Genomic DNA, 24,584 nt, shown 5'->3' with positions numbered 1-24,584 from the left:
AAGAGAGGAAGTCGCCCATGTGGATGAAGTTTGGTGACAGTTTTTTTTTGTTGCCCCCCCCCCACACACACACACACTTTTTTTTTTGCTGTTTTGTGCTGACGGGAAATAACGTTTATTTCCTGGAAAATTGGCCTGATATATCGAGGATAGAAACTGAACTATTGCTGCGTACCGTGGGGGACGCGGATTTTTCGGATAGGATGCGGATGTAAAAAGGCTCACCCGCGCAGGGCTTTAGCTCACACGACAAAAAGTATTACTTAGACCTGGCCATCACCGCTAATCCCCAATCTCCGTTGCCGGCACCGTGCACACCGGAAACAATGCCATAAACTTAGCCACCCAGGATTGCAATACGCGTGTTATGCTACAGAAGCAAAGGCTATGGTAACCTTGCAGAAGTCTGTGCCACAGCATATTGCTTGCTCATTAAAACCCAACCAGACCAGAGAAAAATTGAAAATCAAGGGAATTAAAACAGGAGCCCAAGAAACAAATATAGCACCCCACTGGACACATGCAACGTGGGTCACTGTGGTCGTAATACCCTCTACTACAAAAAAATTATTTTCTCCTGTATACGAAAAAACACCCTCGAGATTTTTTAATATGTTGTAGAGGAAGGCTCGTTCTATAAAACTGCGTTGGTTTCAGGCGTCTCTTCTGACCTCTTCATTGCGTGTTTTACGCTCGATTGTAGCGAATTTTCGAAAAATCGCATACTTCCTCTTTTTTTCCTGCAATGACTATGAAAGTTACGTGTCTGGCGAGTTTTTCTGTTGAAGTATTCCCTGGGGCCTTGGCAGGAAAAAATATTCATTAAAATTTAATGGTTTGATTTTCCACAAAAAAATCGCAAAGTAGGAGGAAAATTGCGAAACTTCCGGCCTTTGTATACCTGCAGCTATTACAGCACGACAACCGGGATTTGGATGTTGTGTAGAGCATAGCTACCTCTATATGCAAAAGAAAACCGCACAGTTCTAGGTGCTTTCTATGAGCCGCAGTTGCCGTTCACGCCAGGCACGGTTTTCGCCAGCGCTGCGAACTTTGCTCGTGTCTAGCACCCGCCACATTGAGATTTGGGAAGAAATGTTTCGTGGTGTGTCGTTTTGCATTATTAGGGACTGCTAAAAAAAATTTCGTAAAAATTTGAGATCGTTTTGTGGGGGCCGAGCGGGTCCGCTGGATCATTTCGCGTGGAATCGCCCAGGTGCTAGATTGTAGATTAGATACACTGTTATCAGAGCATGGCTCACTCCAGGGAACTATACAGTGGCGGCGTATTGTATCCTGAAGGCAGGTATCGTTCTGAGCCTCTTCTCATACGTGTTAGATAAGTAGTTGTTCAAGCACATACGACATAATCTCGCGTCTGGCAAAAGTTTCAGTCGGGTCCTAGGGTGTGAGCAAGATGCTGCTCTTGTGGATTCTCCTCGCTGTCTCGTTGTCCAAAGGTACGTTGCGTGTCAAAAGCTACATCGGACGTGACTTTTACGTGAATTCGTTTGCCTGCAGCGTGCTCCAGTATCACTTTAGCCGGCAACTTGAACAGAGCTCAGGCTATTTCTAGAATCACCTGAGATTTTTTCAGATGAGATTTTTTATTTCAAATTCTATAAAGGCGGCAGTCCAGGTATTCGTGAGCGAGGTAGGAGAACATGGACCAGGACCTTCTGCACTCTAAGAAAAAAAAAATTAGGGGGGACTAACTAACTTTTGGGGACTAACTGCATGGCCACAGAAAATAGTCCCTTTCGGGAGTAAATGCACGGGAGTAAACGAACGTCACAAAGTGGAGACTGCATGTTAGGCACTGTTCTAACAGTTTCAGGTACATAACTCGAGTGCATGCATGAAAATACTTTGAATCAAACCGTGAACTGTGATACATCGAGTAATATAAAATCTTGCGACATACATACGGCACAATTTTCAAAGAAAGAAACGTTAACTGTGTCTTACTCTGTGTAGGTGAGAAATTTCTAAGTTTGCTTATGTATACAGCCTTATGCCATCAAATTGACAAAGAATACATATTTACGTAGACTGTTGCATTCGGAAGACCATTGGCAACGTTCTGTGACTACTTGCAGTCCTGTGGAGTAAATGTCGGGGTTAGACAAGTAAAGTAAGGAGTAATTGCGGTACAGAGGACTAGAAGCTGCAATTACTCCGTATTTTACTTTTTTTTCTTAGAGTGTGGATCCGACGAAAATGAGACATTAAGGACACACTTTTCATCCCTCTTGTTTGACAGCCATGAGTATGAGGTACAGCCCTCTGTAAGTTTGAATTACAAACACGTCTAGTATCATTTATTTGTTCCTTTAATGGCTTTTTTCCTGCATTATAATTCACTGGCTTGCACTGTGGCTTTGAGGAGTGCTCAGTCACCCTCCCAGGTGTATATCGCTCGCTGAGTGACCCCTGGTTTGCCAATCCCGAACGATGCGCAGCTACCCAGGGCCGACGAGCCGCAAACACGGCGAGACACGTGTCCTCTGGTGCTGTCGCATCGTTCCATGAGTATCTGTTTTTCTACGTGCAGCCATAGAAGCCATCTTAATCTGTAAGATTGAATTTCAAACACATCTAGCGTCATTTTTCTTATTTTTTAATGGCTTTTTTCCTCTCTTTATAATTCACTGGCTTGCACTGTGGCATTGAGGAGTGCTCAGTCACCCTCCCAGGTGTATATCGCTCGCTGAGTGACCCCTGGTTTGCCAATCCCGAACGATGCGCAGCTACCCAGGGCCGACGAGCCGCAAACACGGCGAAACACGTGTCCTCTGGTGCTGTCGCATCGTTCCATGAGTATCTATATATATATATTTATAAGTCCCAAACGTCGCCACACCAGCATTGGACAGCTGTTTCGGCCTTATTGGGCCTTCATCAGCAATGCGTAGGTGGGCGACGTTTGAGCAAGTGGCGTCGGAAGGTCACGTGGAACGTGATGTCCTCCCGTCAGGGTGAGTGACTCACCTCTGAAAGCCCAGTGCGAAGCCAGTAAAGTATTAAATGAAGAAAAATAGCATACGCTCTTTGGCTGCACGTTGAACATATGTTTATAAGTCCCAAACGTCGCCACACCAGCATTGGACAGCTGTTTCGGCCTTATTGGGCCTTCATCAGCAATGCGTAGGTGGGCGACGTTTGAGCAAGTGGCGTCGGAAGGTCACGTGGAACGTGATGTCCTCCCGTCAGGGTGAGTGACTCACCTGTGAAAGCCCAGTGCGAAGCCAGTAAAGTATTAAATGAAGAAAAATAGCATACGCTCACCTACGCCCACCTACGCATTGCTGATGAAGGCCCAATAAGGCCGAAACAGCTGTCCAATGCTGGTGTGGCGACGTTTGGGACTTATAAACATATGTTCAACGTGCAGCCAAAGAGCGTATGCTATTTTTCTTCATTGAGCGTATGCTATATTATATATATATATATATGTATAAGCACATTTTCTTTTGTAACTTCTGATCCCCGAGTCATTCCCACATGGCAGTCTGAAGTACCTGCAAGAGGACTTACAGCAATGACTTCGTCGGGGAAACATCCCATGTCATCGTCACTTCTTCATTTATTGTTGTTGTTGTTCGTCGCAATTATATTTCCCATGGTTCGTCGAACTGGTTATATTGAGATGATTCATTACAAAATTCTTCATGGACGTCTCTCTCCGCCCTATATTCCATGGCACATCTTTCGTAGGCTCCGCAGTGGTACGAACATTTTCCGTATGGGTCCCACAGCAGAGAAGACCTAAAAACAATCAACCGTGGAGTGTGACAAAGAGGAATAGTGAAGAACTGACAAGCACACAAACCAGGCACTGATTCCAGGTGTATTATTTTGCAGGCCACTAAACACAGTCATACAACCTCCTACAAGGTAGTACATTTGTAGGAGTGTCTGTCTTCTCACGTTACTTCACGTTACATGCGAAAGCACACTCCGTCAAATGCAATAGCAGCAATGCAATAGCAAGCTGTTGACATGGGACGTTCACGACTTATATTTCATCAACTTCACCCTTTCATACTGTGCGTGCAAACTACGCGCTAAGTGGGGCCGAACGTTGTAATAAACTCCACACAGGGATGGATCAAAGTAAAGGAGAAATATACATATTTTATCTAGAACATTTTTTTTTAAATTTCGTGTTAGCGCCGCAATGCAACCGTGGCTATGAGCGGCGTACAGACGTGTACTGATGGAGAGAGGACATCAGGAAGGAGTGGGGAATGCGTAGTATGCGTCCTGGGCTGACTTCAGGGGGAACTGTGCCGACATTCGTCTGAAAAATCTTGGGAAAACCCAGGGCAAAACCTCAGACAGCACAGCCGGTGACAGGATTCCAACCCGTGGCACCTTCCACTCTCTGCGTGAAGAGCGATCATCCTAACCCATGCCCAGCAATTCGGGACAAAACGTAAAGCAGGCTTCACCTGATACTGCTACCATAGAAGCCATGTATTAGGAATAGAAAATCGCGTGCAGCACGCTCCGTTGTTGCCGCTTTGCATTCGTTCTCTAGTGGGACGTTGCCTGTGTCATAACGAAACATTTAGTGCAAGTTTCATTGACGAATATTGGGTTCTTCGAGGTTCCATTTTGGTTCCAAATTTCCGACCTGTAAAGGAGGCTTCACGAGATACACTGAAGCTTTGGTTGAGGCCCTCAACCAGGTGAGTTAACGCAAATACACCACGCATTTTGCAAGAAACGCGTGAGTTGAATGCTCTGTACGGCATCTCAAACACCCTACAAGACAGATAAGTTCGCAGAATTTGTTGCGCACGCAAAAATAAAACAAATCCCTCGCTGTCACGAGACTCTTGCTTCGATGCACGGAGCTTGGGATGAGGTCTGAGGTCAGTGGCGCGCAGGCAAGGAATATCGTGATATGAGCGATGGTAAACTATCACAGAGGCCGATATTAGAGCACTAAGTTGATTCTTTTCGCCTCGTAAAGTAGGCATCATCTACCTACCGCCGCGGGATGCGCGCATTGAAAATCGAAGAGCGCGTGTAGTTTGTTGTTTTTCTTATGGCGATGCTTTTAAAAGTAGATTTATGGGTGAATATTGTCAGGTTCCTTCGAGGTTTCAAACTTTTCAGCAGGGCTGGTTGAGGGAGCTCCACTTGGAAGCCACAACGTGGGTGGTTCCTCTGCACGCTTACGCATCAACTTCGCGTGCTCCAAATACAGCTAATAATGCTAATGCACAAATAATGCTCGATATTCGAACGGTAATGGCAACATCCCAGTTACGAACATCTGTTTCCAAAGTCCCCAAACTACAGAGCCGGCCTCGCCACCTTTGTCCTTTATGATTCGTCCTTGAAACAACTGATTTACGCAGCCATATTTGCGTATGGATGACTTTTTGTTTGCGCTACTTGGCTACGCGCGTTTCGGGTCGTTTTTCCTCTCTTTGGTTGGTAACGTGTATTAACCAATATTTATTGATGTCCCAACTACCGTGACATTGTGGCTGGGATTTCCGCGGGTTCGAATCCCGTTACCGGATGTAATGTCTGAGGTTCTCCCTGGGTTTTCCGACAGACTTTCCATACGAATGTCGGCACAGTTCCCTCTGAAGCTGAACAAACCCCCCGCTACATCCTGCTGTCCTCTCTCCATCTGCCATGTCTGTACTCCGCTCATAGCCACAGTTGCTTCGCGGCGCTAACACGGAATTAACACACACAAAAAAAATCAAACAATTGTTTATGTGTCCTTCGTCATCCAATGTCCATCATCACGTCTCACTTTGTCAAGCCGGGCACCCTGCTGCTCTGCACGCAAAAGAAAAGAAAGAAAAAAGCATTTCAGACATAGTACATGAGCAATTGGTGCAGCTTTTGGTACCCGTTTACGGAACACGGCGCTGACGTATTTCTTCGTCGAAGCGGCCCTCTGTTAACTATCAGGAAGAGATCGAATAAGAAACGAGTGACCGGCTATATTCTATCCATGTCAGTGTGATTGTCCGCTCCTGTTTGCTGCACAGCTGTCGCTCGAATTGAGAAGTACGACACCATGGTGTTGCTAAACTTTTGTCCCAATCAGTACATCAAGCGGAGGACCAACTGTCCAGCAGCAGAGTTGAATCCGTAAAAGTCAAGCACAACTCCATTTGTTGGGTATATACGGTCACCGTAATGCAGCGCACACTTGCAACAATTTTCGTTTAAACATCTCCTCACATAAAGGTGACATCGAGACGCTTTTACTGCACCCTCCTGTATGCGATGAAGAAGCTTGACGAGTCTATACCATGTGTTGAGATGGAACCGTGTCCAGTACAATGTCGATGAGAAAACAAACAATGCCCTCGTACAGTTATCGCTTATCGGTACTTCAGAGACACGTAAGAGGGAAGCAACGATGCCTTTGATGCCCCCGAATCGCACAATATCGTTTTTTTTCTTCTTCTCTCTTCAGGTTGAAGCAACCACATTTCTGTGAACTCCATGACGCAAGCTGAAGTGCACACGGGTGTACGTTGAGCAACAGCCCAAGGGCTGTTCCTCCAAGGCCTGTTTCCTGGGTTGGCACCCACTCTCTGCGTTGTAGCACTTCGTTGTGTCTCTTCGTTGGAAAAGACATAACTTGTGCTACAACGCAGAGAGTGGGTGCAAATGAAAAGGTGTAAAAGAGCGGCTTCATAAATTTCATAGCCCACAGCTTTTCTTCCTTTCTTATTGATTTAATAATCTCGCGCTCGTGGTTCAAGGTAAGCCGTGAGCAGATAACTTCCGCTTCCCGTGTTTTGTGTCGCTTCACGCCTAAAAAACAAAGAATCAAGAGATAAAGCGCCGCAGTGACCTCGCTGGTGACCTCGCTGGTGTCCCCGCACCCGTGACAGATAACAGCATAGGCGGGACGGACGACATCAATGCTTGTTCGTCAAGCGGCCGTGAGAAAGCGCTGCAATCAAGCGCTCTTTTCGCGCGACGGAAACTGATTCCGTCGTAGTTTCGGAACTCCGGGCCCTTTCTGCTGGCCCGGGAAAAAAAGACTCGTATGAGCTAGAGAGTTGCAACACACTGCATTCGCTTTCTCATGTCAACTGTGAAGTTGTGGGCGTTGACATCTCCGGTGTGATCCTCCTAATTAAAATGTTAGAAAATTAAATTAATTAATTAATCAATTAATTGCGCGACAAAAATACTATGAAATGCTCCAGGTCACTGGTTACACTATGCACTTGGTTTCACTCTTCTACGATGATTCATTATTTTTTAAAGGTGGGGTCAATCTTAAATGGAACACCCTGTATATATTACTGGGCATATTCTTTGCATACTGGGCAATGTGCCACAACGGAAGAATTTACGATTTTCTCGTTCTTCCGTGCCTTCTTTTTTTTGTCTTACAACCAAACAAACTGTCGGTTTTCCTGGGTTTGCAGAGAGATGTCGGCATGTAACGCACAACCCTCGTCTATCCCCCATCCTTTGCCTGTCTCACGTCGGTTGACATCTGTACAGCACTGATTGAGCAGCCGCTTCGCGGCGTTAACAATACACAACGCAGGATAGACTTGATGACAATATAATAAACCAAGCACATGTGTGTACATATCGCCCGTTTCTTTTTGCCAGGGGAAGAGCAGCCTCCATCCTTTCCTTCTGACTTTAAGGTGGATGTCCTAGTAGACACATGGTGGGAGAGAGGACTCAAGTTGTACACCATCGCATACACTGCCAAAGGCAATGGAAGGGGAAATTTGCTGTACGTTTCGGAGACGTCGCATAACAAGGAATACATCAAAATGATCGACTTCGGGAAGGACACGATCATTCTGGCTAACAGTAAGTAACGTCGGGAACTGTCAAAAGTGATTATTATCTTTTGTTATTTATATTTTTTTGCGTTTACGCTACGCGGCGCACGACATACCGGGAACTTGGATGTTTACGTGATTGAAATACTTGACGTAGTTCTAATGGTGATTGTCACATACGCAGCTCTAGACGAGTCATGCAACTATGCGAAGGGCATCCCAGAAGTTGAGAAGACCAACATTTTCTTTCCCGTGGATTTCGAAAGACGCGGACACCAAGTGCAATTTCTCACGCCAGATAAGCTGTTCCGGTTCGATGGAAAGAAGGTGAGCAGAAGAAGTTCATATCGAGTGCGCGAGTGTCGTTCAAGGTTGACCGATATTTTTGCTCGGGAAAAATTAGCGAGTAAATGAATTAGAAAATGACTGTAGTCTTTGGCGCACGACCAAACGCGTATGAAATGCGATAGCATTTACTACAGACCAAGGACGACGACTCCATTTCGGATGCGAAAGAAGCACACTTTTACGTTCAGGAGTTTTAGCAGATGGCCAGCACTCTATACGGAAACGATACTATATCAAGGAAGCTGTCAATTGAAAGGTCAACAACGTTATCTAAGCCACTTCAAACGAATCAGGCGATTGACACCTCATGTTACCCGAAGCGTTATCTTAGGACTTTCCCATCTGTTTAAACTCTCTTCCTCATGCCATGAAATAACCTGAAAGTATGTGTGTCAAAACTGTCAACGTACACAATCACTCGGACGATTCCTCTTCGTCTGGGTGGTCTTCAGTTCTGGCGATGCGGAGAATGGGTTTGTGAATACTGTAGTAGGAGATGTAGTCCATGCAGCGCACACCATATAGCTTGGTTGACACTATACCGCGTTTCATTGCGTGCAGACACATATACGTGCGTATACATGCTACATAACTCACGTAAGCAATCCGCTGGAAAGACTCCCGTATTATCACCCGTTACTAACACGCATGTAAATTAGATCACAACAGCACCGGGATGTACCTCACATCTCAAGTCATATGCATATTTATTGTGTGTGTGTGTCGTCGCATGGTGTCTTCTGTTCTGTATGCATATTATTTTATTCATGCGTTATTGAAACGCTTTCAAGAAATGGTGCAGCAGACCCCGATGGGTGTCACTCAGCTCCAATGTTTGTAAATAAACTGGTATTCTCCCTCTCTCTCTCTCACACATACATGTGGGCATCGATAGTGTCAGCCAATGCGAGCCTTTCATGAATAGTTGCGGCGGAAACTTGAAGCCTACGTTTGAGTTCAGCGTAACGCAAACTGCAGTTAGTTTGTGTGCAATTAAAGTGCTAGTGTAATTAATCCTGCACCTTTTCTTGCATGTTTACTACGGCCTTGTTGAAATTCATATCGCACAAAAGAAGGGAAGCGCTTCAGCACGCAAGCGTAGCAGGCGGCGATATGTTCAGGCTTGGGCGGCTCGATGCGTGCGTCGGAGAAAGTTCAGCTCGGCTCGGGCGAACTCCTTGCGCTGGGCTGCGGAATGTCTCGCACGCGTCCGCACGCAATGAAACGCAGTAGTGTGAGCCCTTCTCGTGAACACACGGTCTATCGTTGTGCCGTTGCCTGTGGTCGGCACGTTCACATCACCCACGATGTCCAAATTGAACGTCTCCTGTGTGCTCGGCGCTCACGCTGGGTTTCTGCGCGTCGACATTTACGTTCGACTTCGGCCGGTGCGCATATGGCGGTTCGGTTCGGCAGTTTGAGTAGGCGGGTAACAAATACTTATAGGGAAGTATTTCGAGTGTAGTATAGTTTAGTATTTATGCAGCGTCGCGCGTAATTCGGCCCCTCCTTCGGCAGCAACGGTAGTGCGCTTTGCAGCACGCAGTTTCCTGGCATTCTCGGCGTCGCGTCGCTTATGTTCATTTTCTTTAGCGAACGTGTCCGCATTTCCCGCAGCAGTGGCGGCACATCTCTGAGCTCTATACTTGCGCGAATGCTCCGCGGTGCGTCGTTTACACCGTGTACGACGCGCCCAATCAAAAGAACTCGCCGACGTCTCCCTCCGGCAACGCGCTTGTCCAGGCCGTCTATTAGGTGCGGAACGTCGCCGCCTAGCGATTCCACGAAGGAACGAGGCACTACACCTTCAGCGATGGCTTTCGAAGTGATCCCTGGATGGTCTTTAGTCGATGTAAAATTTGGGATGGTGAACGGTCGAATTGTCTACCGTACTTTTATTGTCCAGAATTCTATTGTTGTCCGTGTATGTCACCAAATGTATACAGGTTTTGTCACCAGGTATACATAGTGTTCCCCCACATGAGCACTGGTCGACGATGATGGAATTAATGTCTCGGAGGGCCGGGTGTGCTTCTCAAGTCGCGGCTTCACTCCACGTTGCCGATAGAACTGACTGGCTTGTGCCATGGCGTGCGGTAGTAGTGACGCGGCGCCATATCGTCCACGGGCCGCTGCAGCACCACTCCGGACTGAGACAAAAGCGTGTATTTTATTTAGTCCATGAAAAGAAAGTGCCTCAAGGATTCTATACGCGAAATTTCAATCCTGTTTACGAACGCTGTGCATTTCTGTCAATTTTTGAAGATCTGCTGAGCCTCCACAAGTTTCGATGACGCAGGCAGCGGGTGATGTAATCATAAGCCCACAAATTGCGATGATGTCATGTTCTGGAGAGGGTACTCGTCTCCTACCAACGACGCCGGCGTCCGGGGAGGGTCACGTGATGGAGAAATGACGTGACGCTGTTCGAAAGAGGGGATAATGGGAGAGATGTCTTCTCCCTCCTTTGTGTTTTCTCCAAGGTCGGAGCGGTCGTGTGATGTGTCACGCGGAAAACGCGAAGGGCAACAACGTTGCCAGATGAGAGCCGGGCGCTCCGTCGGAGCCTAGCATGACGTCACAGTTCTCAAAAATAAAAATTAATTTTCTCTAGCTTTCTCGTCACGTAGAGCTAATATATTTTGCAGGAATGTAAAGTGAGACAAGAAGATTTCAGTAACATAACTTTGGTAGGATTCTGAGGACACGATATTTAGTCCGTATGATGCTGTGCACAAATGCGTTCTTTTTTCCATCGATCGTGCGTTTTGTTCCCTCAAACTTCCGTATTTTGGAATGTTGATGATAAAAGCGCTACATCTGCGTGACTCCGGCCTGTGAGAGAGATAATCGATGTCTCTATACCCTTGTAAAAGCCTTCCATGTTCGATACGGCGTGTGCTGTGACAGTGCAATTTACACTCGTATAATTGTCAACGAAAGTGGAGCCAATTGTCTGTTCAACTTGAGAACGGTACGAAATGGAGTTCATCAGCCCTAACAAAGTTGCTTCGCCGCGTGACTTATGCTACAGAGGCAACAGGCGAGACGCCAGAAGTTCAGAGCCATTTCGATGGCGGTACTTACGATACATTTGGAAGGGCCGTCCGGTAGAAAACGTACGTGCGATACATGTGTCGTGATGCTGACGTTCTGGTGGGTGGTGAGGTGACCCTCTCACACATGACAGCGAAAACTGAGGAGTGTACGTAAACGGTATTATGCGCCAGCTACTTATACCTGAGAAAGCGAGCATGGAAGCAGTCTCAACATCGATCTGTCTTTGCAGACCCCTGAATCAAGTATTGCGGCAGGCCTGTCACGGTGGAGTTCAACAACTGTTCTGCATGACTCTCCCAGTGGAAAAGACGTGCAATGCAACATATCATTCGCCTGGACAAGTACGTATCGTTCTTCTTGACGCTCCTCGTGATGTGCCTCGTACCATTCGTGTAAATAAAATGTATAAGGCTTGTCTTTCACTTACAGCAAACGGAACCAAAACTCCTCGATGCGATCGAAATGCCGAGAATGTTAACGCCTGTCCTCCGATTCCTGTTGTATCCCAATTACTATGTGACAAAGAAACGGCCACCTACACGTTCTCCAGTTATACTGAGGAGTTGGATTACAGCATCTTTCAGGTAATTACCCAGCGGCGTTATTGAACCAGGGTGACGTACAAAGTACCGAATAAATGGTGCGACTGTCTCCCACTTTCAAGAGGTTTCACTACAGAGCACACATCTTGGGCTATCACGTGTTACGGCGATTGCTTTGAAGTGCCCCGATCGAAAAACACGACAGAAATTTCTGTTGTGACAACAGGATTTTTTGTCGTACGACAGACACTTCTGTCGTCATGACAGAACTTTCGTCGTAACTACAAAACAAGTCTGTAGTTACGACAGGGGCGCCTGTCGTAACGACAAGCACTTTTGTCGTGTGACGTACACGTTTGTCGTCACGACAGACTGTTCTGTCGTTACATGTCCTCCTATGACAGGTCTCGATCAGCGTGTCTTGCTTTGATACAAAGACTTTGCACCATAAATTAGCACTACGGTCAAGTTTCACGTGGATGGTACATGTGGGGTCAGCTTATGAGGGCTGTAGGTAGCTGAATAGTGGGTATAAAACATTTCACGCATTCTGTTAGTTTTTTTAAGTTGCATGTTAGCACCGCGGAGCAACTATGGCTATGAGCGGCGTACAGACGTGGTCAGGTTGAGAGAGGACAGCAGGAAGGCGTTGGGGACAGAGGGGTTCGTATGCCTCCTCGGCCGACTTCTGGGGAACTGTGCCGAGATTCGTATGGAACGTCTTCGGAAAGCCCAGGGGGAAAACCTCAGACAGCACAGCCGGTGACAGGATTCGAACCCGTGTCACCTCCCAGTCTCGGCGTGGAAAGCGATCATCTTAACCACTATGCCACGAGAGCTGGTCTTCTGTCAGGTGAAATGCTGTTTTGCGTCAGTGGTTACTCTCGGCAGTCAAAACGTTTTCTCCGCCCACTCCATAGGTTTCACATAGTGCTCTGTATGATGTCCTAATTATGCCGTAGTACGGTTCTTGTTGAAGCTTGTGTTGTGCTCGTATATTTGTGTGTTCCAGCGGCGCAGCAGTTACTGTGTCACAGTCACATATATAAGCGGTTTAGTGCCTCATGCCTTGTGACATTTCCTTGCAGGAACCACTGGGATTCTATTGTGGCGGGAAAGAAAAAGCATTATCCCTTCCAAAGTTACCAAGCGTTTTTAGCCTTAGAGCTGAGAACATATTTCCAGGATCTGGAAACGTGGTCTGGTATTCTTATGTAAGCACCTCTTCCACATAGTCAACAGCAAACCGCTTAGTTCACTGTCTGAAGCGCTCTGGAGCTCCTGTAGAACTGCATGACCTAACAAGCAATAACGTTTCTTCCAGCTCTGGGCTGACCTTAAGAACGGCGCTGTAGCTACTCGTCACAGGGAAGAAAATGAAGATGTCATCATTATCTCCGACTACCGAGCCGGTACGATAAAGTCCTGTACTGTAGATCCGGAGCCCATTTTAACGGACTTCTAGATGGATACATGACTGACCAAGGGATGCTCCTCACCAATAGGAACCTCAGAGGCCCAGGCTAAACGTTTCGTGCACTTCGTGCGCTATACCTCAGCTGCACGTTTCTAGCTCTCAAAGTCTAATTAGTCTCGAAGTATATTTTATTTATTATTTATTTCAAAAAACCCCAAGGGTCCGGAGGACATTACATGGGGGTGGGAACATCATATTGGAACATCATCCTACATTGAGTACACATCATGGGACATTGAGAATGGAAACAGAAAACAGAAACAAGGAAACAAAATAACAACAACATCTTGGAATAGCAGGATAAGAACAATACAAATAAGTATACAAAGCGATAAACTAAGCAATACAACAGAACTAACACTAGTATTGAAGATGAAGAAAGCGAGAGAGGGAGCTACGGAAAACTGTATGGTCGTCAATGGTAGCGATTGATGATGGGAGGTTGTTCCAGTCAATGCTGGTTGTGCAAAGAAACGATTTGGAGAACGCGTTAGTAATACAGAGGAACCGAGTAACCTTGTTAGTGTGATCAAAGCGAGAAAAAATGACACTCGAGCGTGAGATGGGTGAATGTCGAGCAGGCAAGGTGAAAAAAAATCTATGGTAGAGGGTTAACTTGGCGAAGTGACGACGATGTTGGAGTGGCTCGAGATTGAGACTTAGTTTTAACGCGGGAACAGAGGTAGTGAAACAGTAATCGTTGACAATGAAGCGGGCAGCGCGATTGTGAATGGCTTCGATGGAATCACAGAGATAGTTTTGGGGAGGGTCCCATATTGCGGATGCGTATTCAAGCTTGCTTCGTACCAGAGTGGTGAAAGTTAGAAGCTTGAGATGGACAGGTGCCGATCTTAGGGTGCGTCTGACAAAGCCCAAGGAGCGAGAAGCATTGGCCACGATGTGATTAATGTGTTCGTTCCAAGTTAAGTTGGAAGAGGGATGAACGGCAAGATATTTGTAGGAATCTGCTCTGGTTAAAAATAGCTAATTGTGTAGCAGAAGGGAGGAAGATAGGAGACACGTCGGCGAGAAAATGTCACGATGCAGCACTTAGATATATTCAGGGGCATTTGCCACTCATCACACCAGCATTGAATTAGGGCTAAGTCGGTTTGTAAGGATTGTTGGTCAGTAGGAGAGTTGATCTGCCTGTATACAACGCAATCATCGGCGAATAGTCTTATAGTGGAAGGTATGCCTGAAGGAAGGTCATTAATATATATATGAGGAATAGAAGGGGACCAAGAACTGAACCCTGAGAGACCGAATTATTCATCGATCAATTATATCACCGAATTGTTCATCGTCGACCTGAGGGGCCACGAATGTTGCGCCAAAGGCAGTCATCATAGTGTACCCTAGACAACGTGCACCCTAGACAACGTGCACAGACTGTAGAGAGAAAGATGTAGGAACGGTAGCGTTGTCTTTCTCTTGTGATGCCCCGGATGCGGACATCAGCAGTTCGCAAAAAACTCTTTGTGAATGCGTACTTGCTTGTTGCCTTACAGCGTTAAACGTACTTTATCCTCAGGATATCAGTATGAAATCGACGTTACCACAGAGACATGTGTACCAAGAGCAATGGGAGGGGAAGGGTTCACACCGAAGTCAAAAGAAGAACTTGTATGGGGCGAAGAAATAGCAGACGACATTCAGCACTCAGGAGACGTAAGTCGTATCACATTGATCCTACTTTACATGTACAAGTATTTCATTTACGTGCGTACAGTTGTTCTAATTATCACTAGTGGGCAAGAATAGCACACTTCCGCTTTTGCATGAAGTACGGAGAGATCAGTAATCGCTGAGGAAAAGGCAGTATATATAGGAGGAGTGAAATGGCATTCAGGGTTGCCCGAAAGGCTGCTTAATTAATCAAGCAGCATCCACGGGCACTGGGCGAGAGAGGGACACTGGGGAACTGCTCAGACGGCTGACCTACTTGCATATACCGTACACTCGAAGAAAAAAAGGTAGAATTTCCTACCCAAGCTGATAGAGAGATAGTACTTCTACCATTCCGGGTCAATCCACGCGTGCCTTCTCCTCCGAGGGTATAAGGGGCGACGTCCCTTTCCCTTGCTTCTCTCTGTCACGTTTGCTCGAAGAAAAATTGGTAGAATGTACTACCCAAGCTGTGTGGAACGGTCTAACAGAGACTGTTCTTCTCCTGGGCGAAGGACAGTCTCCGTTCGAAAAAAAAAAAAAGAACAACGACAGCTCTTGTCCTCAGGCTCCTCCTTTAACATTTCCTCACCAGTTTCCTGGATTTTCTACCTTTTTATAAAAACACAAGAGATAGGTTTTCCAAGCATACTGCAAGTTCTTTTATGCTCAGCTTGCACCTGGTACGTGCATCGCGATGAGATACCTCACGCATCATCATCACAATAAAGCGTTGTTGTTACGTGTATGTTTCTCGTCTCTTCTTGTCTTATCTTCTTGTTTTATGTACGCTCATGCCAGTGTAACCAGGACTATAGTTGGGAATGGTTATGGTTGGATTAAAGCTGGAATTTTTAAATTTCTTTCTGTTGCTCGTTTTCAGCACCGTTGCCGTCTTTCGAATTGTCATGTTTATGCTACGACCACGGGCGAAAAAGTGCAGAATTTGTATTACGCTTACGTAAGTATAGTTTGTTTTGCTTGCTCTTCATCTTTGCTCTGCTGTCTCCATGTCCACTTCAGAGAAAGGGAAGAGTACGGTTATTAGTTGCGTGATTGAATATGAATCTGACATTGAGAATGCTGGGTCTTATTTTGCTCAAGCTTGCACTTCCTATAGGTCGAACCTATAGCATTGGACACCCTAAATGGTACAAGACGAACTCTAAGCAAATAAGCCGTTATTCCATGTCATGTCGCTGAGCACCAGATGTCCAGCTGCTGTGAAGGTACCCTGAAGCACACTAATGGAGCATTACGATGCAAAAACAACTTGCTCTCAAATTAAAGTCCGTGTAAAGAGTAAAGTAAGAGTGAAAGGACCGTGCCTCTAGTGACCTGCCTGCGCAATACAGCCACCACCTACCATTCCCGTAACAGGACAATGCCCTGGACTTCGGTATAGGAGAGGCCCGTCGTCCAGCGTACATGGAGACCAGACAAAAGGGTGTACGTACCAACAGCTTTGGTGACTTCTTTCCGTATAAGCACGGTATACTCTTTCTGGTTAGGGAACACCGCTCGAATACAATAGACTAGGTCACTTAGGGACAATTGCTCCCGCTTGGGGCGATCGCGTCGGTCAGGGGGAGACACCCTCGTGGAGCAGACGACGCTTCCGCAGCACTGCGTGTTTTCAGGGAATATTTGATGAGCTACTTTTTAAAGTTCATTTCGTGTTCATAGTAGAAATAATTAATTCTCGAAACGATTCATGATTTGAGTCAGCACATTTCAGTTCAGTGAACGTAAATTTACAGATTTGCTGCGTATATTGCAGCTTTCGTTGTTGTCTTTCTTTGACACGGAAAAGTTTACTTTTGCTCTCACTCGGGGCTCTCAATCATGGTTGAGAAACATATGATTGCATTTCGTTGCACAGTCACTCAATCCAGTGATATACTGTAAGCTAATGACGCTTTCCGTAGTTATTGCGTGAGGGCGAAACTTTCCAAACGCGTGATTTTCTTGTTTTCCTCGTAGCAGGTGTTGTTGTAACTTGAACAGAGATAAAATGACGAGGTGATTCTATTTCAGCGCAGACAGATAAGACTTCAGAAGAAGTACGTATAGAAATCCTGTATTTTAATCGTCTAAAATGATATCTGGCGGTATGAGAGCCGAGGGATACACATGCTATAAATAGTATGCCTCGATCGTTTTCGGCGAGGAAATAGCTTATATTGTTTTTTGATGTGGTGCAGTGCCATGCACAAGGCTTAACGTATCGTAGATAGCAATTTTTACACACTTTGGGAAGAGATGATGGGAAAACTCGTGAGAGATCACAACAAAACGAGCAGGTACAGTGATTGGTGCCTCCTGAATGTAGTTTGGACGAATACTCTGTACGGAGGAAATGATATGTTCCTTTGCCGATTCCAACAGGATTCAAGCCGGGTTATTAAATTAGCACGATAGAATTTGCTCTTGCTGAGGTGTGGCCTAGCTGATAGCGCTTTCCACCTATAGAATTGAATTTGGCTGACAAGATTCAGATGTCAAACTCAACCGCTACACTGTCATCGCGTTGTAGATAGCCTCGAGATATGAGTCAGATCAGTTCCAGGACATTTCACTGAGCAAACTATTTAAAATGTGGAATGGAGTTTTACTTGGGAGGACAGAAGGAAATTTGGGGATTGCCCAAAAACTACGTTTACGAGAACAACACGGTGGTATCTCGTAACAAAAAATAATATTAATGATGAAATAAAATAAATAGATAAAAATGAAAAGAGATAAGCAGGGGGACGGAGACAAAATCTCTTGTGTTAGCCTTTCTCTTCAAATTGAGGATGAATACAAGGAAACTGTATATTTTTAGCACTATACATGGCCATGAATGGGCTCTAGAGTCGTAGTTTATGGTCCGCAGAAGCTTTTGACGCCTTGCAGGAGCATTACAGAAAAAAAAGGAAAAATGAATAGATAAAAAGAGAAAAACATCACCCCTCCCTCTCCCTGCTTCCGGTGCAATAAAAACTAGGTATAAGCGGACTTCGTTTACTAAGCCGACTTGGCATTACATCTTTCCCCCCAAGTTGTGCACCAAGATGAGTTATTGTATAAATATCATGTTGAATGACTTATATTTGAAAATTTTACGGTTCTTAGTGTCTGATGCTACTCATATCACACAGTGAACAACTTGAAGGCTCAACAAACGTCGCTCATCGCAGTACATCTACAATAAGGCTATTAGCGAATGTTTCCCGTAGACCAAGTCATCTCTATTTTTTACACAAAGAAAAAGTACTTTCATTCAGTCCTCGTCAAGTTAAGGCTCCCCTTCCATGAAGAACGTATAATCATTAACGAAATGTTGCGCGTTCGAATCAGGCGATGTCTCCTTTATATGTGCAGATCATTCTTACATACGAACAGAGTGCAAAGATCGCAATAAACGTCAAGGATATTTAAAAAATAACCTCTGCTTACGCATTCAAAACACAAGCACAAAGGAAGCAAGAGTGTACACTTCCAAACACTCATAGAAACACTCTGCAAGCCATACGCGCAGGCACCGGCAGACACGAAAGTCTCCCCCCGAGCGATCGCCGCGCCACCACTCTCCGCCCTGCCGCCGAACTGAAGTTCTCGCGCGAGTTTCCTGACCAAAAAGAGTATTGAGTGACCGTGGTATAAGTTATGAAGGCGTGTTGGAACATAATGCTCGGCGTGCTTTGCTAACACACAGGTAGTGCAAAGACAGAGACACGTGGTGGCCTACGATGAGGACGTGAGATACTGGGACGTGTTCAACTTGTACCGTTGCTTCCATCAAGGTGACATTCGCACGCTTGCCATAACTCTGGAAGGTAAGCACACCAGCGACAATTTTGTCGAGATAGCAATGACTACGCCTTGCGATAAGTGGTGTGTACACGTCATAGTTATGTTCACCGGGTGATCCTTATCGTGGCCACAATATGCCCCTGCAACACGTATCCTTCTTCACGTCGCGCTAAGCGAAACCTGTAACCGTAGGTTGTGTATAGTGTGTCCACCGCAATGCTTTGTCCCAGTGACTTGTCGCTAAACGCATGCATGGCGCTGGTGACTTTTGGGCGGATGGGAACAGATCCCCAAGCTGCGTTGCCAAGGTTCTAATCTACACAGAATACAGTACTGTAGGGGACACGGTCGTCTAAAATCAGCACTCCGTGGTTTGTCGCATCTGAAATATCCAGGTGTTGCAAGATTATTTCTTTCGAGTAATGATCACGTGGTGCACATGGTCCACCTTCAAATACAATATTGGCACAACACTTTCAAGCGCAACCGATCTATTATGGGACGGCGGAGCACACTGACAGGCGATTTTAGCTAACCGTGTCCCCAATAGTACATATATGGTCTCTTCAGCAAGTGCACATAGGTAGCTCGCTAGCGCGGCCAGACGTGCCAGATGAACTCATATGTTCACAAAAAGGGTCCACACGTCTTTGGGAAAACCCATCTGGTATGTTCGTCAAGTCTCTCGACCACTGATTTCTCGTTCGCCATCGCGCGCTCGCTTGCCATACACGGCACCACATGTACGGCGTGCCCAAGATATGGCCGAATGTCGTCTGCTAGAAGGTGGCCAGACTGACTTTTGAAAAGGGTCTATTGTGTTATAAAGGTGCAGAGCGACTGACCGTACCATAGTACATATTCCCATTGTACCAGAAGAAGGACAGTCTCTGTTCGAAATATCGGCAGCTCTCACATTGAGGCGCTTCCCCTCACATTTCTTTACGGGCTTACTGGATTTTCTATCCTTCTATATAGTACCATAGAGTACCACAATGTACCATTTTGGAAGTTCTATTTTATAATGTCATTGCACCGTTGCACGCAGGAAACACCAATTTCGACAAGGACATTGAATCCCTTCACGATCTCCGGGAAGCTTACCGCGAAGCTGTCGTCGAAGCCCTCGGCATTTCCCAAACATTGAGGTTCACAATATTCTGGGTCAGTGTCAAGTGCCTGCGAACTCTGCGGTAAAACTTAACGAGGCAGCGCAATGTTTTGAATGTCCAGGTGCATAGGTGTGGCTGGCAGGCGCTTTATCAGTGGAGTGCTTCATTTTGCAGAGTTGCAGACTGTCTATACCCTTTTGCTATTTACCCCTATGTCTATCCCTGTGCATTGCAGCTGTCTATCGCTATGCACTGGGATTGTCACACACATTGTGCTGCTTGGGGATTGCTGTGTGTCGAGTCCTGTTTCCGACACGGTGTCATGAAAATTGTGAAAACTCGGGTGGTTAATGTGTTTATGCCTATCGTGCGCAGTTCGTCCCTAATGACACCAGGACTGGCATGACTGCAACCGGATTTGTATTCCCATCTCGCAACGTCAAAGGTTCGTACACGTACGTAAGGCATGTTTATAACAGGTTTGTGACGTCTGCATACCGGACAGTTAGTGCCTTACTCCTGGGGTTTTAGGACCAGTATCTGTCAAGAAAAATAACCCAGGTAATAAACATGGTAGACTGCGCTGCCCCACAAGACGTAAGCCATGAAACGGACAGGCACATTGTTAAGGGCAAATTGTACGGGTCTACACTTGGCTAGTAGTGTTCAATCTAAGAACTGCACGGTTCAGCCCCGCCCTAAGGGTTGCTGTTACTGGCTGCAACAGCTAGCCGCATACCTCTACGTTTTGACTTCGTCGAAACTCACATCCCCATTTTTTTTTCTTTATTCACATCACACCACATCACATCTACGTTGCGACAGACACTGAAACTATTGGAGCCTTATAGGCGGCATCATGTGGCGCTGCAGCATAGCTTCCCCTGATCTGTGATAAAAACTATCTCCCCAGCGCACATGTCCGCAAAAAAAAAAAGAAAAGTAAACAGCGGGTAGAAAAGTGTTTTCGAGAGAATTAATGCGTTAAAACGCTACACTTGATCGACATCCTAGTGCGGGTGGAATGGGAAGTCGAACTTGGGTTTGACCGACCTTTGCTACGTAATTTTCGCATAAATACATAACCACCCCCCCTTCCCCGGCCGGCCCTTTATTGCGAGCCAGTTTTTCTTCAGCCTGGTTACAGAAACGCATCTTGCTTTCGTCAATAGGTTTCGAAGACGCTGACACAGACGCCGCCATCGAGCACCTGAAGTCCGTTGTAGACCAAGGAAAGTTTTTGTTCCGAGTGAACGCTAGCTTCGGAAATGATGTAAGTATTGTTCCAGAATTTCGATAGTGTCACTGTATTGTGATCTGATCATGTGCCTGGGAAATGGTCCAGGAGTCCCGAAATAAACATGCTTTTCCTTCTGTTTCAGCCCCTGACTTACAAGGCAGTGAGCGTATCTAATGGCTACCGGAAAGCTGCTCCAAGTGCCTCTGCAGGTGAATATTCTGTAATCAGTGTGCAAGGAAATATGATGTGGTAGGAAGAAAAGCGAGAGGCATGGTTATTATTGAATTTCAAGCGGAATTTGCAGAGCGGCTGGAGACACTAGTCGGGGGCAGTGTCACCTGGAAATAAGAATATCGCGTTGTCCCTAAAAATACTCTGTGGTATTGTGTTTGCCGTGCTTTGGTACTATCGTAATATTCTGGGTATACTGCACGTGCCCCAATAAGAGTATTCTCATAAAAGCGACATTATTACGGAATTCTTTTTCTGCCCAAGGCATGACACGCCTTCTGTATACTGCAGCGCGTGTTTGCAACATGCTTTGCATGATGCGAAACTGTATGTTTTGCGATGTGTGGCGTAACACAAGCATCAGACAGGAGGAGCTAAATCTTGACAGGAAGGATTCGAAATTGATTTGACGACTGAAAATACTGAACAGTTTTGCGTGTTGGGCTTAGTAGATTATGGGATCCACTGTAAAATCGTCAAGTGCTGCACTCTATAGGAGCCATATTCAATTAAAAGGGTGTCACTCGATGCACTGTTTCACAAGATTGATTGATTGACAAGTAAAATGTGCTCTGTATTCTTAATCTATCCACCCTTGCATTGCAGTACAAGTAACTCAAGGCTACACGTCCGGTAAGTATTTGTTTTTATTTATGACAGTAACTTCAAGGGCCCTATCAGACACATATGTTTGTCACTCGTACCAGTGATGTGGCTAATTTCTCGTAGCAAAGTCACAGCCGGTTTCTCTATGCACATGTTAAGTCCGGGCGTGCATCACGATTTAGGGCGCGTTAAGTAGCGGTCACAGAGCGCCGGGAGCGCGCTCCTTTGTACTAAACGGTGTTGCTCCATTTCCGGAGCGCCGCGCTCTCGATGATCTCCCACGCGCCAGCTTGCAGGTCGGAGCACGAAAGTGCTGCTCTGCCTCGTCACGTACGGACGACTGGGTGGAGGAGGGGGGGGGGGGGGAGGCTGGAAAATTAATGAACGACCTTGGAAACTTCGCCTGGGCTCGTATCGCGGTCGTGTCTCTCAAAGGCCGTTAAGATGACGCACCGCAGTACGAGAGACTGAGTGCACAGAGCGCGTTGGGTAGAGCCGCTACTTTGCGCGCCCTCGGACACTTGTAGCACAACTGACACGTTTCTTGACGACATTGGCAGGGAACATGGCTTGTCTTGGATTTGGCATGCTCTTCCTCGGGATCGTCCTGACAGCTGCGGCAGTCTACGTCGCAGTTCGGGTTTGCCCCAAGAATCAGATCAGTGCGATATTTCTCCAGAATCAAGGCTGAGTACAGTCTAGGGGCTTGACGGCACATATCTGCAGTGACCAGCGTCCCATGGCTACATCAAGACGTGCTGGCTGCGCTATATTTACATTGGTTAATTTATATTGGTTGTATATTTACATGCCACAGAGCCTGGTTCAATACAGTGCGTGTTTCTTAAGCTCCAAATCTGAATATGTTACAGAGAATAATGCTGTTGCAACAAAGTTTGCACAGCGCCATTTCGGGCCCAAGCGGCCACGGATCGAAACAGTAGAGAGTTTCATCCGTGGGTTCTTCGTGGTGTTCCAAGCGGTACCGCCGAGGAGAGCTATGAAACCTGTAGGAAATACACAGAAAAAGCAGTGCATCTTGCCAAGTGCAAACAACTCGAGACCATGTATTTGAAAGTGCCACGTCGTCTGCTAAACTACCGCGCGTGGCATATTTTGGGGCGCTGACGTTGCTGCTCAGTCTATAGACTATATGATAGAATACAATCACGCGCACAGGTGTTGTGTCTCATCAATGTTTCACAGCAAGTCACTATGCCTTCTGGTTGCCTTGGACATGTACAGCAATGGTCCTAAGGAGCACCGAGGTGACCCCCAATTTTTTATTTTTTTATTGTTTCGCTGCAGAGTGCTTTCCAACGAATAAAATCGGTTCCTGCGCATGAACGATTGGAGTAGGCGCCCCACAGAGCGAGCGCGGGGGTTCTGTTCCGCACACCTTTGAAGAATCCTCCTCCTCGTGAAAAGCAAGCATCGCAGAACGAGAGGACGTTGTGACGTATACTACTCCCCTCAGGTGACCAGTGACGTACGGCGGCACAGCTCAAGCATGTATAAACGGCGCGCGAGCTGCAAGAAGGAGGCACGGCGCCTTCTCCACGTCACGAGAGCATCGCGTCGGCCGTCCGCGGCTGCTTTCTCCGACCGTTTTTTTGTAAATTCGATTGCACAGCTATAACGCAGCGCAGAGGGAAAATCTTTTGCGGGGTGGACCCCTGGTGGACAGCTTGACAGACAAGGTAGGATTTCGAGCGATGATAAATGTCACCTCATTACTCGTTTAAAAGGGCCGGCACCTCTTCACTGCTTCTCAAGGGGAGCAACAATGATGGGCGGCACACCATTCGTCTCCGCAAATGATATATACGTGCTCATGCACATTATTGCGTTCTGACGTTCGATCCGCGGCCCGTTCCGACATACAGCGCTTTGCTCCAGAGCACTGGAAAACAGCGCTGTTTTTCCCTCCTCTCCCGGCTGCGACTCGATGGAAAGCAGCGCTTGGCGAAGTTGAGCTTCGATGAACTTTTCCATCGCTGTCTCCCAGCGATAGGCTCCCTGAACCAATGAGAACGCGGCGCCGCGTTCACGTGACGGGGCTGACTTTTTTTTTTTTCGATCACGCGAGATCACCAAGTACAGCGCTGGGGCAAGGGGATGAAACTCGCGAGTTCCTTTGCGGATTAAAATGAGGCGCTGCGAGCCTTTCGCGTCATCAAACGTCATGAAACGTCAAAATTCTTACGTCGAAGCGCGAGTTCTCTACCGAGAGCATCCCATTGGCTCCTGCGGCCGCTCCCTTGGTATGCGAGCGCTCATTGGTCGGTTTGAAATTTTAACCTTTTCGTGGCGCGCGTAAGCCGGCACCGCCGTGTCTGGGGTGCCGGAGAAGCTCGACGTAAAGTTTCGAAATATGGTGCAGCGGGGACGCACGCAAAGCATCTTTGCCGGTACCGCTTTGGATGGTTTTTAGTGCCCGTCGATACCGACTCTGCAAAACTCGAATCCTCTTGGATACTTCTGCAAGTAAATTCAGCGATAGATAAGTGGAAGGCAGGTCTGCTTCGCTTGCTTGGCGCGACAACGATTCAAGAAGGATCAATACTGTTTTTCCACTCGATGGCAGGTAAGTCAGTTCCTATTCCATTCTGCCGCTTAGCGTAGCATAGCATAGCACCGTACCTGTGGCGTATACGCAACGGCCGGTTATATATATCGGCCGGTAGGATTTTTAGTTTT

At 46.6% G+C, this 24,584-nt stretch overlaps 1 protein-coding gene across 1 annotated transcript; it reads left to right on the top strand.

Annotated features, from left to right (window-relative positions):
- Positions 1-1,308: 1,308 nt before the first annotated feature.
- Positions 1,309-22,732, top strand: LOC135369172 (uncharacterized). The gene is made up of 17 exons (XM_064602822.1): positions 1,309-1,460; positions 7,621-7,830; positions 7,987-8,129; positions 11,440-11,551; positions 11,640-11,794; positions 12,841-12,966; positions 13,077-13,164; positions 14,764-14,900; positions 15,781-15,858; positions 16,278-16,346; positions 18,598-18,718; positions 19,744-19,859; positions 20,183-20,252; positions 20,980-21,080; positions 21,190-21,256; positions 21,885-21,911; positions 22,445-22,732. Exons 1-17 carry the CDS (start codon positions 1,418-1,420, stop codon positions 22,573-22,575), a joined length of 1,794 nt encoding a protein of 597 aa, XP_064458892.1. The 5' UTR covers positions 1,309-1,417; the 3' UTR covers positions 22,576-22,732.
- Positions 22,733-24,584: the final 1,852 nt, after the last annotated feature.

This window comes from Ornithodoros turicata, chromosome 9, assembly GCF_037126465.1.
Source record: "Ornithodoros turicata isolate Travis chromosome 9, ASM3712646v1, whole genome shotgun sequence".
Lineage (NCBI taxonomy): Eukaryota > Metazoa > Arthropoda > Arachnida > Ixodida > Argasidae > Ornithodoros > Ornithodoros turicata.
Note: the sequence above shows the minus strand (reverse complement) of the source record. Positions and strands in the feature narration are given on the sequence as shown.